At 35.5% G+C, this 15,787-nt stretch overlaps 1 protein-coding gene across 1 annotated transcript in view; it reads right to left on the bottom strand.

Moving 5' to 3' along the window:
• Positions 1 to 931: 931 nt before the first annotated feature.
• Positions 932 to 15,787, bottom strand: part of LOC129751900 (uncharacterized) — a 444,615-nt gene continuing 429,759 nt past the window's right edge. The window contains exons 8-9 of the mRNA XM_055747666.1: positions 13,175 to 13,286; positions 932 to 2,225 (exon numbers count right to left, since the gene is read on the bottom strand). Of these exons, the coding sequence (XP_055603641.1) occupies positions 1,044 to 2,225; positions 13,175 to 13,286 (1,294 nt within the window). The 3' untranslated portion in view covers positions 932 to 1,043. The remainder of the gene's footprint in view (positions 2,226 to 13,174; positions 13,287 to 15,787) is intronic.

The following is a 15,787-nucleotide window of genomic DNA, read 5'->3' as shown; positions in this document are numbered from 1 at the left end:
ATTTTAAGACTCATACCAACTATATCGTTGAAAAAGCCTCCAGAAGCCTGGGTCTTCTTTTACGCATGACGAAGGACTTTAAGGACATCTACTGCCTGAAGAGATTTTACTCTAGTTTGGTTCGATCGATCCTTGAATATGCTTCTGCGGTTTGGTGCCAAAATTATGAAAACGGTTCTGATCGCATCGAAGCCATCCAACGACGTTTTTTAAGGTATGCCCTTCGACACTGCTTTTATCAAGAATCGACTCTCCCGCACTTTTGGAAGTTCTCCCACTTAGCGTCCGACCTCGAGGAATCGGGATCTTCAGCTCTTCGTTCCTTTAAGACTGAACAATTATGGGGTAAACTCTGCAATAATTGGCGTCAGTAAGACTTTCAACTGCTTCTCAGAGCATTTTGATTTTGACGTTTCGAAGGTTGTATTCCGGAGAAGAATTATTAGTATTCTAAGTTCAGTGCAGATTTGTATTTGTTATTAGTCTCTTAATTTTAAAATATCGTTTGCATCAATTTATGATCTGTTGATTTAATGATAAATAAATAAAGTTCGCTGCTAGATTCTTCGGCAGAAAATGCTCATCGTGCCCCGATCAATTGTGCTCTATATGATTATTTAACGCTCATAAGAGCTTATTTTCCGGTTCTCAAGAATTAAAATATTTTCGTCTCTAGAGAACCCTGTGGATTTTTTTAAAAATATTTCTGTAAAGATTATAAGGAGATTTCTTTTTTGCTTAAAAATTAATACCATAGGAACTACAAAACTGTTCCTCGTGAAAGACGAATTAAAAATAATTGTGCAACATTCCGTGGACATAAGACAATGCGTGAGATTAGAAAGATTGTAGAAACGTTCTAAGTCTAATGAATCCACAATAAATCATTCAAGTGGATCCAAATGACAATTTAAAATTTTTTCGATTTTCCCTAATTATCCTTTTCGCAAACAATAACATATCACTTGTGAAAAAATCAACCTCTCATATCAATCAACTAATTGAATGTTTCTGACATTAAACTTTGCACCAAAAAACGCGCCCTAAAACGGTGCCACCCCATGATGCTGATGCTCCTCCTCAGTCCAAGGATTGTAATCGAGATTGGCAAAGATGGAGAACACGTCGTCGTCGCTGCTCCAGAGACTACTCTCGGCCACCATCGCCGACGGGGGCATTTGGTCATTGGTCAGTTGCTCCATCGAAGAACAGGATGCTGCCTGGTGCTGCTGCTGGTCAGTCAGGGCCGCCGAAGGAAGGTCAACTTCCGGGAAGATGGCGAAATCAACGACGGCCGGACTAGCCATCGGGAAGTCGTCGTCAAGTTCGACGCTCATCAGCGAACGCAGCTGCTCATCTCGGGATCGTTGCGATTCGTTGGTTGCTTCAGTTCCTCCCCGGGGGATTGTCTGTAGGATGGGTTCTTCTAGGCTAATGATGGACGGAGTTGCAGTGAAAGAGCGATTGGCGAAAATCTGCTCATTTCCGGTGACGAGAGGTGGTGTCAGGAATCCGGACAGGGGATGAAAATCGTTTGCCGAAATGATTTGCACGACCAGGGTCGAATTGATGGAACGTTTCATTAGGCAGTAATCATTTCGTTCGGAGCGCAGATTGATTTGGAAATTCTCTTTGGAAACCAACCTTCGGAAGGCTGACAGGAAGTCTCGCTTTCCTTGGCTGCTGCTAATCCGGATGGAGGTGTGGGACAGTTTGAAGCTGGGGAGGGGTTTATGCCGGGGCTTTCTTTTGAACTTGGAGCTCAACGTTGGCAACGTCGGGGCTGCTAAAGGTATGTTGGCCACCATTGCGGTGGTGGTGCTGGGCTGAAGTTCGTTCAAACAATCGTCTCGCTGCGGTGTTGGGGGTGGAGTGTTGAAAACCGTTCCCATGAGCGTTGTTGAATGGTGGTCAGCTGGACAATAGTTTCCATCCAATGTGTGTGGCGTCGTTCGATTGAACAGGTGACAATGGGTAGTTGTTTTCAATTTCGGATCGTTTCTCATTTCCGTATCAGTACAAACGGATGTAACCGATTGGTTTTCCTTCTCGGGATCATCGTAGCTGCTGCCATCATCGTTGTCGTAGTCATCATCATCACGGTTCACGTGACTTTTGTCATCATCGGCATCACTGTCCAGGACGATGACCGGCGAGTTGGAATCGGTTTTGATGATTTGCACTTCGTCGTCCTCAGGTGTGCTGCTTTGCGGTGGGTGGTAAGTCTGGAAATCAACAAGAACAAATTAGTATTCATATTTATGTATATATCGACATGAAAATTGGTTGTAATTATTGTGCTGAGGAATTCATTCATCGTAGGATAATGTGTGGTTTGGTGATGACACAACAGAATTTACTCGGTACCTGGCTACAGAATAATTCCCTTCGGTGGAAAATCAACGTTTATCAAGATGACGGTTTGAAACCATGAATTTTACTACAAGAATTCATAGACTTGAATTAAAATTTAAAAAAGTCACCAGACAAATTATTCATTTCAATTCAAACAACAAGGCAGGAAAAAAATTAAATATTTATGCATACGATTAACGTTTTTCATCACCGACATCGAACAAAAGTAGCCGGCATAAATCATTTTTCGTGGCTATTCTGGGGTGGTTAGACTGTCAACTCCTAAAAATTTCAACGCCGTTGGACGGAGGCCAGTACAAATAAGTGATAGATTATCCAATTTCTTTGCCTTCTCCGTTCGCAGCCCTCGCTTGCATTTGCAGTTTGTCGAGAAAAAAAGGAAAATAATAGCCAATGGTTTAACGTTTCTTATCAAAGAAATTCGGAAAAGTTGCAATCAAAAATTTATAGTGTTTTTTCGATTGAATGAGCCCTACCATCTTTACCATCAAGTTTCTATGCTCCAAAAATTAGAACGATACTTGAACCCGTTTATGAACTAGAAGCATTTTCGTGGGAGTAAAAAATGGCGATTTTTCTGAAGTTAGGGGAGACTTGAGCCCCTATTGAAGGAGACATGATCTTTTATTCAGGAAGCCCTAATCCTTGTATAAAAATCAAACAAAACCTCAAGATAGAATGTTAATTGACTATTTTGGTCATGTTTGTTCTCATTTTACAATTTATAGCAGACATAAGAAGAAAATTCTATAACTTTGTCTCAACGCTAATAGGATTGCATACTTAAAGGCGCTATTTTTTTTATAATTAAGAGAAAATTAATTATTTTTGCTCTTTTCTTCAGACAATTGTTTGATAAATATTAGTTTTTGGATAAATATTAGTAATTTCGTAAATAGCAATCATAACGATCAATTCAGAAGAAGAATATGCCGTTTGGAAGGGGGATCAATTGTACCCATAATCAACATTTTAGAAAACTTTTTCTGAATAAAGTTGAGAGTTTTTCATTGCTTTGAAAATATGGCATTATGAAGTTCATTTTACGCTCGAACGATTGATACATTGGAACAAATATTATTTTCATAATTTTCCCATGTAAGGAACATTTTAAAGTGATGAAAAAAGATCTTCAAGTTACATTTTGTGAAATTTTTCAAACAAAGTTCAATTACTCAAACAATTATTTTGTTAAATTTTTTTTAACTACAATCATTGTTATTTTACTCATTTTGGCACATTTTTCTAGAACATTTGATCTTTGTAAGACATTCCAGTTTCGAGATATAGCTAAGGAATCAAGTATCCCCAGGGATCAAGTATCCTCATTCTCCCCTACATTTTTACACCTCCCATAACTTTTTTGTTGCTGTTGTTTTTACTGCCACAAATAGCAATAAATATTTTAGAAGCGATTCATTCAGGCCTGAATTAGCGCTACGAGTTTTAATTATGTGTGGCTATTTGTATGGGATGACAAAATTTTTCTTTTCTTTAAAAATCGCCAGAGATGTACCTTAAGCTAAAAAAAATAGCGTAACGGACTTATTTTGGACCACCTTGTCTAGCTCTCCTATAAAACAAATAATCATGATATTATTTAACAAATATTGTTGAAGCCCGGGCACTTAATGTAATGCACTAATTTTTTCATTATTAGTTGCTTTATAAGAGAGCTAGACAAGGTGGTCCAAAATAGGTCCCCTGATCCAAAATAAGTCCGTTACCTTATATCTTCTTAAACCTGATTGTTGTGACAGTTTACTCCGCTAGTGTTTATCTGTCAGTACGGAGAAAACAAACAACAGGGCATATAGCCATAGATACTAGGACTAAATGGGTTAGCAAAATCGAAACAGATGTAAGGGCTGTCCCAACGGTAGGTGCAAAACACGGTTTTCGACCACGCTAAAACATTTCGGCTGGCACCGGTGGCGTATATTGCTGTTTTAGCACAGTTATCGATTTCAAAATTCCCAACAGTTATACGCCTTTGTTCCAAATTCAAGCAAATTTGGAACAGGATTTCAAAATATACGACAGACCGATTTAGACGTTTGGGGCTCACGGTGAGAAAATTTTAGCCAATGATGATTATTTTCACACATGTTTGGGTAGCATTGGGTGTAATAATTGTTTCTTTTTGAGAAGTTATTTGAATGTTTTTTCTCGCCAAAACCGGTCAATACGTAACACAAATTGAGAAAACATGTTAACAAAAACCATGTATCATCTATAAATAATTTATGTCGAACTATTCTTGACTTCATATTTCAATAAATAGCTTTCGGCCTCAACGAATTAGTGAGCCCAGTCAGCGTTTCTCGAGTTCAAACGTTATATAAACTTTCATTTTCAATAACAGAAACATTCTAATGAAATTAATGCAAAACAACTGTAACCGTCCATATTCGTACGTAAATTTCTCAATTTTCTTAAATTATTAATAAATATAAGGGTAAAAATCACACTTCTACCGAGTAAGCTATTTAGGGTAGTTTTAAGAATAAAAACCTAACCAACAAACTAAAAATGCAATCAAAAATTCACTAAAAATAAAACAAATAAAAATTCAAAATATAGAAAAAGAAAAGAGTAGGTTGCGGCACAACGTCTTTTTCAAATTTAAACCAACAGTACACTGCTAGGTTTGTAGACAGAAGCAACAACACCACACTCTCCACAAAACACCACAGAACTTTACCAATGTGGTATAATATTGCCCTATGGTAAAAGTTCATGGAAAAATAGAAAAACGGAGTTGGAAAATGGAGACTTCCGCTGACTCTTCCACTTCGTTTCGGACCAGCAAAGAAGCAACACTACGTTACAAAAAGTGTTTATTCGGAAATCTTAAAATCGAACTAAACGTAGTTCCGCGAGTGCCTAGTTATTTGCAGTGGCCTCATATACGAAAAAACTCGTGCTTAATCCTGTGGTAGCGTAAAATTTCTACCAGGAAAAGCACGAATCCGAACTCTGGTCCAGAAGAAGGCTGAGGTGGAACACCTCATTTTCGGAAATCCCGAAAGAGCGTCCAACAACATACGCTCTAACATACCTCGTGGTCGGAAGTTCCAAAAAGAGCGTTACAACAACCTACGCTCCGACGGCCCTGTGGTCAGACGCACTGGAAGCTGGTGTGGCATCCCCCATTGGTGGCCGAATCGATAAAAACCTAAATCCTCCGAAGGCAAAACCGATTTCCCGATTTCCCGACGGTCTCGTGGTTTCGTTTCCATACCGAAGGAACTTGTCCCGGATCTGGGCGAACTCAAGCAGACTCAACCCTTCCGATCGGTGTATCGGATCTCCCATGCAGACGGTCATCGGCAGCGGCGGGCCCAGACACTAACACCACACACATAAAAAGTAAGTGCTCAATGTTAAAACTTACCTAGGGACGTTAGGGCATGTTAGGTTTTTGAAGTGCCGAATAAAAATAATAAAATTCGGTAACTAAGTGTGATTTCTACCTCCTCTTATCACTTTCTTAATTACGGCAAGCTTGAGCCGACCCTGGGAATCTTGGGGAATCTCTTGTGACTGAGCGGGCGTAACGAAAGGAGAGTTACACAACAATAGACTTTAAAAAAAATTGAAAAATTTGAATATCCGTGTAATGACCGGTTTTTGTCAAAAGTTGTTAACAATATTTATAATCCATCATATTTCACCATTTTAATATAAAAACCATGAAATATGATATATTGTTCGATAACATTGACTAAACTGACATGATTCTTAGAAAAAATTTTTTTCAATTTCTGGCTAAAAAGCCGTCTGCTACATACAAACTACTGATAATCATGAAAATTCTACTTAAGAATACATAAAAGGAGCATGTTTGTCAATCTGTTTAGTTTGCCCAAACAAAAGCACAAATATGTTTAATGAATTTTTACCTATAAACAAGAACTGGTAAACTAAATTAATATTTGGAATCAACACCCCAAAACGAGTCAATTTTTAAAAGAAAAAGGTTTATTTTTAATTTCAATTAAGCTTTTTTTCTCGCTGCGTATAGGCATTTTGGCTTTTTAAGCTTCGTTCAATCATAGATAAAAATCGGTTTCAACTGGTTTCTGCCAACTGGTAGTTGTTCAATGAGCCAAAGTTTTGGTCGAAACTAGTCAGGTCGTTGTCAATGAAGCAAGCTGAAACTAGTAAAAATAGTCAAAATAGACAAAGCTCGACATGGGGGTTCGTTACGGCCTGGAAGAAATCGGTCGAAGTCAATTGGAAAAAGAAAGGTATTCAATCGTCAATCTATTCCTACTTGTTTCGAACAAACTTTATTAAAAAGACTTTAAGTTAATGAAATCCTGGTACAATTAAGACGGTGTAAAACTCAAAACTTAGCAATTTTTCAATTAAAATGAGTTTTTTCTTTTCAATTATTGAGTGTCTGCAATAAAAGTGTACCCGTTTTAAATTTGCTATCACACCGGTGGGGAGCGCGTGTTTTAGCCGATTCCAAAATTTAAAATTTTGCCAAAACTGGTATACCTAAAACCAATATTTAGACCTGAACCGTTGCAGGTGCTCTAAAGGCGCGTGATTTAATACATATTTCGAACAGGTGTAAAAGTTTCGTTTAGAAAATTACAAAGTTACCTGGTAAATTGAGGACATTGAGACGGATTATTGGTTGGCACAGGCAATCGATATGTTATATGCGATCAAACAATCGATAAAACTGTTATACAACTGGTATTTCATAGCATGGTTAAAATAAGCGGTAGAAGGGCCGCGAATTCCGCAAGGCTGCTTATTTTAGTGGTTTTTAAACCATATTAAAGAAGTGTCTGAGCCAACTAACCGTAAGTACCATTGAAAATAATATTAGATCCGATTGAGGAAACAAAATCTATACTTTTTTGATTAACCACACTCGTTTGTACAGTGCTCAATATCAGTGGTTCTCAATCTCAAAGAGCTAGTACGCCTGTTCGAGTAATGTGAGTATGAAGTTCTAAAACAAATTAATACATTATACCTTACTATTATAATTAAATTAGGAAAAATTAGTTAGACCAACGGTGAATAAAATCTTGATCAAAGGTGCAATGTGATGAAGATAGTCTGGAGTAGGAATTGGATCCAAAGGAAGTTGTTGAAGGCTTAAATAATTATTTTTAATTTTAGCGTTTTGACTGCTCATTTTGAACCTGTTCAACCGTAGAATGATATATAAAAAACGCGAGAAACTGCTTTGGATAGATAATGAATTTTTTGGATTATTTAATTTTGACAAAAACGTTCCTTGAAATTTGTAAAAGCTTTAGCCAGCAAAACCTGCTATTTTTGAAACCTTTTTTTTTTATTTCAGATTTTTTTTTTTCGAATGGCCATCCCTTTTTTCATGATAAAATTAGCTTCTCATCATGTTACCAAAAAATGGAGCTTAAGTAAAAATCCAAAAATCAAAAACAAACTTCATTTCAAGCTTATTTGAATTTCCTGGATGATTCATACGCAAAAATTCCTTCTTCCATACACATTTCCATTCAAAATTGAATTGCGTTGCGCTGATTCAGGCATCAACAAAATCATACCAAATTTGACCCAAAACACATCGAAAAATAAATTGAGTGCATACATTCCTTTTTTTTGCAGCGCTCTAATGTTCATATATTTGATTTTTCAACCACGTTTTTTTGTTCCCAAAAACAGGAACTGTAAACTTCTTTTATTAGCATTGACTATGCTTTGCAATTATCTTTGATCGAAAAGTTAATGTACTTTATATATGGTCAGGCTGTAAAAGTAGCATTCCCTTTTTGGGAATATTATATTAACAATATAATAATTAGATTATTGGTTGAAACTTGAAGTCAGTTTTCCTATAAACACTCTAAAAAGCACGAAAAATAGTGATTTTTACCTGATTTGATGAGTACTTTTTCTAAATAATTCAACCTTTGTTTGTTTTCGATGCAAAAAAGAGCTTTATTATAATTATTTCTTTCATAACTCTTAGAAGAGCTGTTGGCCTACTTTGGTGTCCTCAGATAAAAATTGCATCGTAAATTAAATTGGACTATACAATGGTAGGTATTTATTCGGAATATTCGTGATGCATACGGGCCTTTTAGACACCATTTTAAGCTTAGGAACATATTTACAATTTTTCATGTTACAGGTAATAACTTAAAAACTTTGAAATATTTTTTTTGAAAAGCTGATAACATTTCAATGCGTTTTGATGTGCTATTGTATGGTTTCCGTTGAAAAATAGCGAGATTTGAAACTTAGAATCGTGGTTTTATTATAGTTATAAAAAAAATCTAACCATAGTCCTATTTGCCACTGGTATTGTTCGTGATATTATGCTGGTTGTTTCACCAACACTTTTCAATTTTGGGACAATCAACCTCAAAAACGACCATGTGTGTCGACCGGCTGCCCGTTTTTTGTACCGAGAGTTTTTGAGGTTAATTGTCCCGTCCCATCTGTACACGCTCAGCAAGTGTGCGTAAGAAATGTCAAAAACAACTCTATATCCAACTCAAAAAAAAAAATCTAGAAATCTGAAAAAATACATGTGTATTAAAGTCGTAAAAATTAATCAAATTTTAAATTTTGGGGAAGATCTGAATATCCTCGGCGCAAATTGTCAAATAATAAAAAAAAATCCGTATGCAGGGCGACATTACAAAAACTTTGCAGTGAAAGAAAAAAAGATTTCCTTGTTTCAAACCAAGGGCAAACAACATCCGGCCAAGCTGCCCGGTTGTGCGTTAGAATGCCCTAACTAACCCAACTTTTGAAAAAGTGTTGCGCTGCAAGCTAAAATTGATCCTATGCCTTGTACCATATCTCATGCCAAATATGGGCCAGATCGGATCATGGAAAGGAGTCGCTCAACGATCCTGAAATATGTATGGGGTTTTGAGACATTTTGTTCGGAAGATACATGAAAATACAGGTTTTCATCAATAACTTTGGTTCCTTCGGACAGAGAAGTAGGCTGTGGCCGTCTATGACGGTTGTGTTTTTTCCGGCTGGAAAATTGTCAAGACTCACGAACCATAAATTCGAAAATTTAATTTGTGCCAAAAAGTTATAAAATGTGAACAGAAACAGATAATAAATTCGAATTACTATCAAGAAATCTCCGGATAACCGGAGCGTGATCAAGATGGTGATCTTAAAACTTCTTGATTGATGTCAGCCGTTCACACTAAGCGGGGAGGAAGCGTTTAGAGTGATCCATTCATGTGCGTTGGTCTCTGGGAGATATTCAAGCTAAGTATTTTCATTATTCTCTACCTTTAATATGTTGCAAATTTAGTTTGAATAAAACAATGTTTACAGTTTGAAAAATATTCATGAATATTTGTGCCGCATTAAAAATTTGCATAATAGTTCTTAATTGTGATGAAATTAAGATATCTCATTATCTTGAGATTTGATTGATGATCTTTTCAAATTCTTGTCGTTTGTTTTTGTTAAATAATTGAATTCAAAATATATTGTTAATGAGTATCACAATCATTTTTTGAATTTTTTGAATTTTTCACTAGTCATTCTTTTTTTATATGTGACAGGGAAATAGGAGAATTTTTTTAAAAATATCATATTAAGAACTCATAAGAAAAACTCACTCTAATTTGTGTTTTATTTTTAAGAAACTATGAATTAATTAATTTGCTACGGTTTTAATGAGCCGGAAGGATAACCTCGGTTACTGGGTAACGTTGTTTAAAAGAAACACTTTGCTTTCTTTTTTCTATTTTAATCCTATATTAGTTTTAATTTTTTTTAAAAATATTCCAAACAAAAGAGTTTAAGGTTTGTTTTAAGGTTTCCTCCCAAGATTATATCATTTACACAAGTTTTTAAGTTTTTGTAATTCTTCAATCAAAACAGTAAAGTATAGTAACACTTGTGATTGGTTTGCGAAAGATTTCAAAATTCGTCTTTCAGCTTGTTCAATTCGTCATAACACGTATTCAACTTGTTTATTCAATACATTTTATTTGTTTTAAATGCGAAAAAATCTTTTTTAAATGTTTTCGAAATGAAGGCGGATTTTTTTTAAATTGTGTTTTAGTAGTGATACTTAAAGTAAAATTGAGATAGGAAATATTTTTAGCGAAAACGTCATAAACTTATTTCATTAGGGAAAAGTAGGAGTTAAGAAGAATAGGTTTGATAGTTTTGATTACACTAGTCAAAAGTGTCTCCCGATCACATCCTTTAACCCAAACCTCCAAAACAAAATTATTTTGCTAGGATGCAGAGGTGACCTCGGTCCTAGAGCACAAGATTGATCTTTCATCCTTTTCTCTATTTTCCAATCTATCCATTGACTATTAGGACGTGGGCGGCGCCGTTATTGATTTTAAAAGAGAGAGTATCAGGTTTGAGCATTGTGAATGTGATGCCAATCCCAGGTTCCATTCATTTGACCTCTGAACAAACCTGATGGTCTCGGTCAATCACGGAGTAGCAACCATTGGCTCGTTCTACTGAGCCACGCCTACGATCGTGGAGTTCGACATGTATTTATTTTCATAACGATATTTTTCAAATAATGAAAACATTAAAAAAATAACTTCAACTAGCATTGGTATATTCATACGAAAGAAAAATGTTGAAGAAGCATTTCGGACTCAATGATTAAAGGTGGATGTGAGTAGTAGAGTGTCCTACTCGGGATTTCCCGGTCGGGAATTCCGGGGAATTAGAAAAATTCGGGAATTCCCGAATCCCGGGAATCGCTTGAAAAATCCCGGGAATTCCCGAACCCAGTAAAATGTTCTAATTACTACAAATCTACACGATCTAAATTCCAAAAATGAGTCATATTGGGCAAGGAAAATGATAGTTCTACCATTGATTAACTGACTGGACACTCGATTTCGTTTGTTGGATAATTTTAATGACTTAGTCTCAAATTTTTTTTCTTAAATCTGGTTAACACAAGGAATTTGATAAAAACATGTTTTTTTTCTATCAAAAACTTATTGTAATAGTGAAAAACGCCAAAGAATCTATAAAACCAATAATGAAACGCTACAGTAGCAAAATCATCAGCATAGAAATGACATATTGTTAAACAAATGGATAGTTATCTGAAAACTTACGATGTTCGATGGATTACAGTGTAGCTAACTAACTTCTATCGATAGTGAGAAATCTTTCTCAATTATTTCAAATTTTTGAAGCTAGAATCAGACCAGTTTTTCTGTTAATGTACTTTGTTTTGGGGTCTGGGTTTGCTTATTGAATTTTTGACGCTTTAAAAAAGTTTGAAATATTTTGCAATGCTAGGTACTACCTTAAATTTATCAATACCATATTGCTAAGAATTCATACGCAGTAAAGGATTGAGATCTTCATGTTAAAATCTTTATTTTCAATTTTTCCCGGGATCCCGGGAATTCCCGGGAAAAAGATCTTCAGATTTCCCGATTCCCGGGAACGCAGAAATGGCCGGGAAATGGACACTCTAGTGAGTAGTTAATCAAGCTAAGCTGAGCTAATAACTTTGGTTCCTTTCGGACAATTTCTTTTGAATATGGTTTTTCTTCAAGCATAAACTATAATAAATATTTCATCCGAAGACTAAATTTCGATTAGAGTTAAGATAAAAGTATTATTATGCTACAAAAATGGGCTAACTTTGGTATTCATCTCTGTTAAAGAGGCGTCAATATGTTTGACCACCCTGACTCATCAACAGTGACAAATACCACCCTTAAAAAAGTTAGCCCATTCTTGTAGTGTAATAACATTTTTATCTTAACTCTAATCGAAATGCTGTCTTCGGATGAAATATTTGTAATAGTTTAGCCTTGAAAATAAATCGTAATTTAAAAGAAATTCGACCCAGTCAAAGTTATGGATGAAAAACTGGTTTTTCCTGTTTCTTCCGAACAAAATGTCTCAAAATGCCATACAAACTTCAGGTTCGTTGATCGACCGCTTCCCGTGATCCGATCTGGTCCAAATTTGGCATGAGATCTTGTCCTAGATCTAGGATCAATTTGAGCCTGCAGCGCACAATATTACTCAGTTTTTGTATTTCCCATACAAATTTGGGGCTGTCTACTGTGCGTGTGTTTTTAAGCAGGCAGCAGGTAAGCAAAAAACAGTTCGTCGTTTCCAATTTCCTTTCCCATCATAAGACAATACTGGCAAGCCCCCGGCTAAAAGGCAGACTTTTTCGGTGATTGACCGTGTAACAGTGGCTATGACAATTAACCCTCGTTTTCCATCTAGCTCAGGTTGTATACTGGTTAAGGTTTTAGGTGGGCAAGATGAAAGTAGAAAATGGTGGTGAGTTCGAATTTCACGGATGGCATTTTTTTGGGATGAACTATCCGATTGGAACTAAATTCAATAAAATGTTTTTCTTGTTTCCATTGAATGTAGTGGTCATGCATCACAGGTATGTTCTTTTAATTATTAATTTCTTATGAACCTTTCCGCATACGAAATGTTTGGAAATATTTAAACTAAACGACTTTTATATTTTCGATTGTTTCAAAACAATTTGTCGTCTTCTAGAAAGTTGTTTCAAGGCTTAAAATCTTCAGAATTATTATTCATGATTTTAAATTAACTGGGATTTAAGTTTAAATCAATAAAAACAGAGAAAAGTTTAAAATCTTATTTACTTAAACAGTTTAACAAAACTCGTATCAGTAGTATGGAACCGAATCAAACTGCTAGGTGACCGGAAACCGAGATTTTCGCTTCTGTTAGCATTTATTTCAATTTATCGTGCACATCAGTTCTTAATCTCTCGGCTAGGAGAGGTTTGAGTTGGAGTCCGAATACTCACCATTGGGGGTGCTTTGCCGTGCCGGGAAATTCGTCCATCGCGGCAAATGGCCAGGAATTGCAAACACATTTCCTGAATGTTTGCCCATACGTGCCTGGAGTTTAGTAGGGAGCTGCAATTTGGAAAAAAGAGAGAAAAAAAAACAAAGAATGGAGAAAGTGTTGGTACGGTTAAATGAGATGTAAAAATCGTGACAAGGGCTACCGATTTGTGGTTATATTTGTATGCAATTTTAAAATCTCGCTATAATTTATTCAGGAGCGGTGTTGCACAGCTTTAGTTTTAACCCGGTCCGTGAAACAATCGACAATTTTTTTTTGCGAAAGATAATGCCAATAAGCGGCTTTAATGATTCACAAATATTGAGCCTTGAGAAGGAGAAATATGGAATGGTTACCTAACAGATTTTTATCTCAAGCATGTATATAAACATAAATGATTTATTTTACAATTCATTTCCTTTCTGTGTGGAAGTTTATCAACTTTCAGAGAAATAAAAAGAAGCTTTGACAATATTTTTTTTAAATTTCAGTAGAACACAACATAGATTATATTACGATTTATGAATGTCCAACAACAATAAAACCTCTGTTTTTTTTTTAATTCAACTATGGAGCTATGGACTATGGAGCCAAGTGACAGTAACGACTACGAAAATGTGCAAACTTGAATGGTTTTTGGGTTCAAAAATTTGAAATCAAATATCAACATTATGATATTATCATAATGGCTTTCATTTATAAATATATGCTCTAGATACTTCATTAATTTGGAATAAATCTTCTCAGGACTTGAACGGTGCTTTTACGCTGCAGTTAAATTAAAAGCTTTTGGTTTTAAATAATCATCTGCGCTTTAAAGTTTTGCTTTGTGCTTGAAGTACAATTTTGAAAACCCAGCTGTTCATTCAGGAAGGTTCATGATTCATAGTACCTAGTACATGTATCTGTATAACAACGGATAAGGTCATCTCCTATCAAAACGACCGGGAAACGGAAATGATTAAGGACTTATTTTTTAAACTTCTCCTTCCGGTACGACCATTCCACGAAAGTAAACGGCAGTATGTAGGCATAACATTCCCAATCGATGAACGACGAATTTCCTCATGGTGTGGTTTTGCACAAATGTCGAGCGATAGATAGATATACATATAAATCAAACAGCAAAATCCAGCACTGCTGGAATCAGAAGGCGGAAAATTTCGTGAACGAGCAGTTGTGAACGAAAAGGAATTGAAATCAAATGGCATCGACGTGATGACAAGTATGGTTTGGATCAGAAAACAAAGGCTGAAACCCGGCACGGATTAGGAACATCGATTTCCTAAATTGAACGGTGTCTAGGAATGGAAATAAACCGAAATTAGATTGATTGACATTGGGAAATTGGAGCTTTTAGAAGTGGCTCGTATTTCGTTAAAGTTATCCAGAGTATGATAATCTGTAGGATGATTGTGTAAAGTTTCATAAAATAAGCATTGAAAATTAATCGAAGTTTTTTTTGGATCAAGTATTTTTTTGGGCCTCTCAATATAAGTTGACTGATTCAATTTGAAAGCAATTTCTACATATATTTCAATTTTTTAATTTACATGATTGCTTTAAAAAATGTTTGTGGACGAAAAATTTCTGAAATAATTAATGTTTTACAAATTACAGACTATTAAAGCCCCGCAGGTGTTAGGCAACTATTCAAATGAAACCAAAATGACGAACATAAACCCCCACTCAGCTCGCCCTTGCCTCAAATTTTGTTATCTGGTTGGAGAAAAAGGGTGGAAATGTTATCATTCGATTTCATTTTGTCACGCCATGGACGTCAGCTCAAGGACTGTAATTGAGTAGGGGAAAGGTTTCCTAAATGGGCCTATCGGGTTAAATGACCCTACGGCTGTTTGATGAAATGGCTGACTAGACAGCTTATCTGACCAATGCATTTTGAGGGTGATACGCTTAGAACATAAAGCAAGCAAGAATTTTATGAATTTACAAACTCAAAAAAATTTAAAAAATCAAACAAGGTTTTGATACATTTTGATGTAATATTTCGACTTTTGAAAATTATACGAAAAGAAGCTTAAAACTAAAACTCGGATGGTTTTTGTTTCTTACTCAAATGAACTTAAGAAATTAAACATATTTCAGCTTTTGTGAAGGTTTAATAATGATAATAAAGTGGAATAATAGAGTGTTTTTGTATGCCCCCATCATGTTTGTAAAATGCCTCCATCCTAAAATAACAGGTTAAATAGAATAAAAAAATGATTTTTATCATTGAACCTTCAAATCTAAGCTCTGAATAACATCTTAAGAGAGAATTGAAGATCTAAAAACAGATTTGATAAAGTTTTTCTCATGGATGAACTGCCTCCATAGTATGGCAACCCTAACTTTTGTTATATTCCATAAAATTATAATAAACATAGATTTTTATAAAACTTCAGCTTTGTCGTATGGAAGTTATTACTTTCTAGCAGTTTCAATGAAATTATACGGAAATATTTCCCAAAAAGCAGAAATTTTGTTCAAAACATAAATAGGCGCATTTAGCCCGCACGGTTTGAGGTTCGGCATTTTAGACAACACTTAAAATAAAATCGTTTTCTCGGAA

Source organism: Uranotaenia lowii, chromosome 3 (assembly GCF_029784155.1).
Source record: "Uranotaenia lowii strain MFRU-FL chromosome 3, ASM2978415v1, whole genome shotgun sequence".
Taxonomy (NCBI): domain Eukaryota; kingdom Metazoa; phylum Arthropoda; class Insecta; order Diptera; family Culicidae; genus Uranotaenia; species Uranotaenia lowii.
Note: the sequence above shows the minus strand (reverse complement) of the source record. Positions and strands in the feature narration are given on the sequence as shown.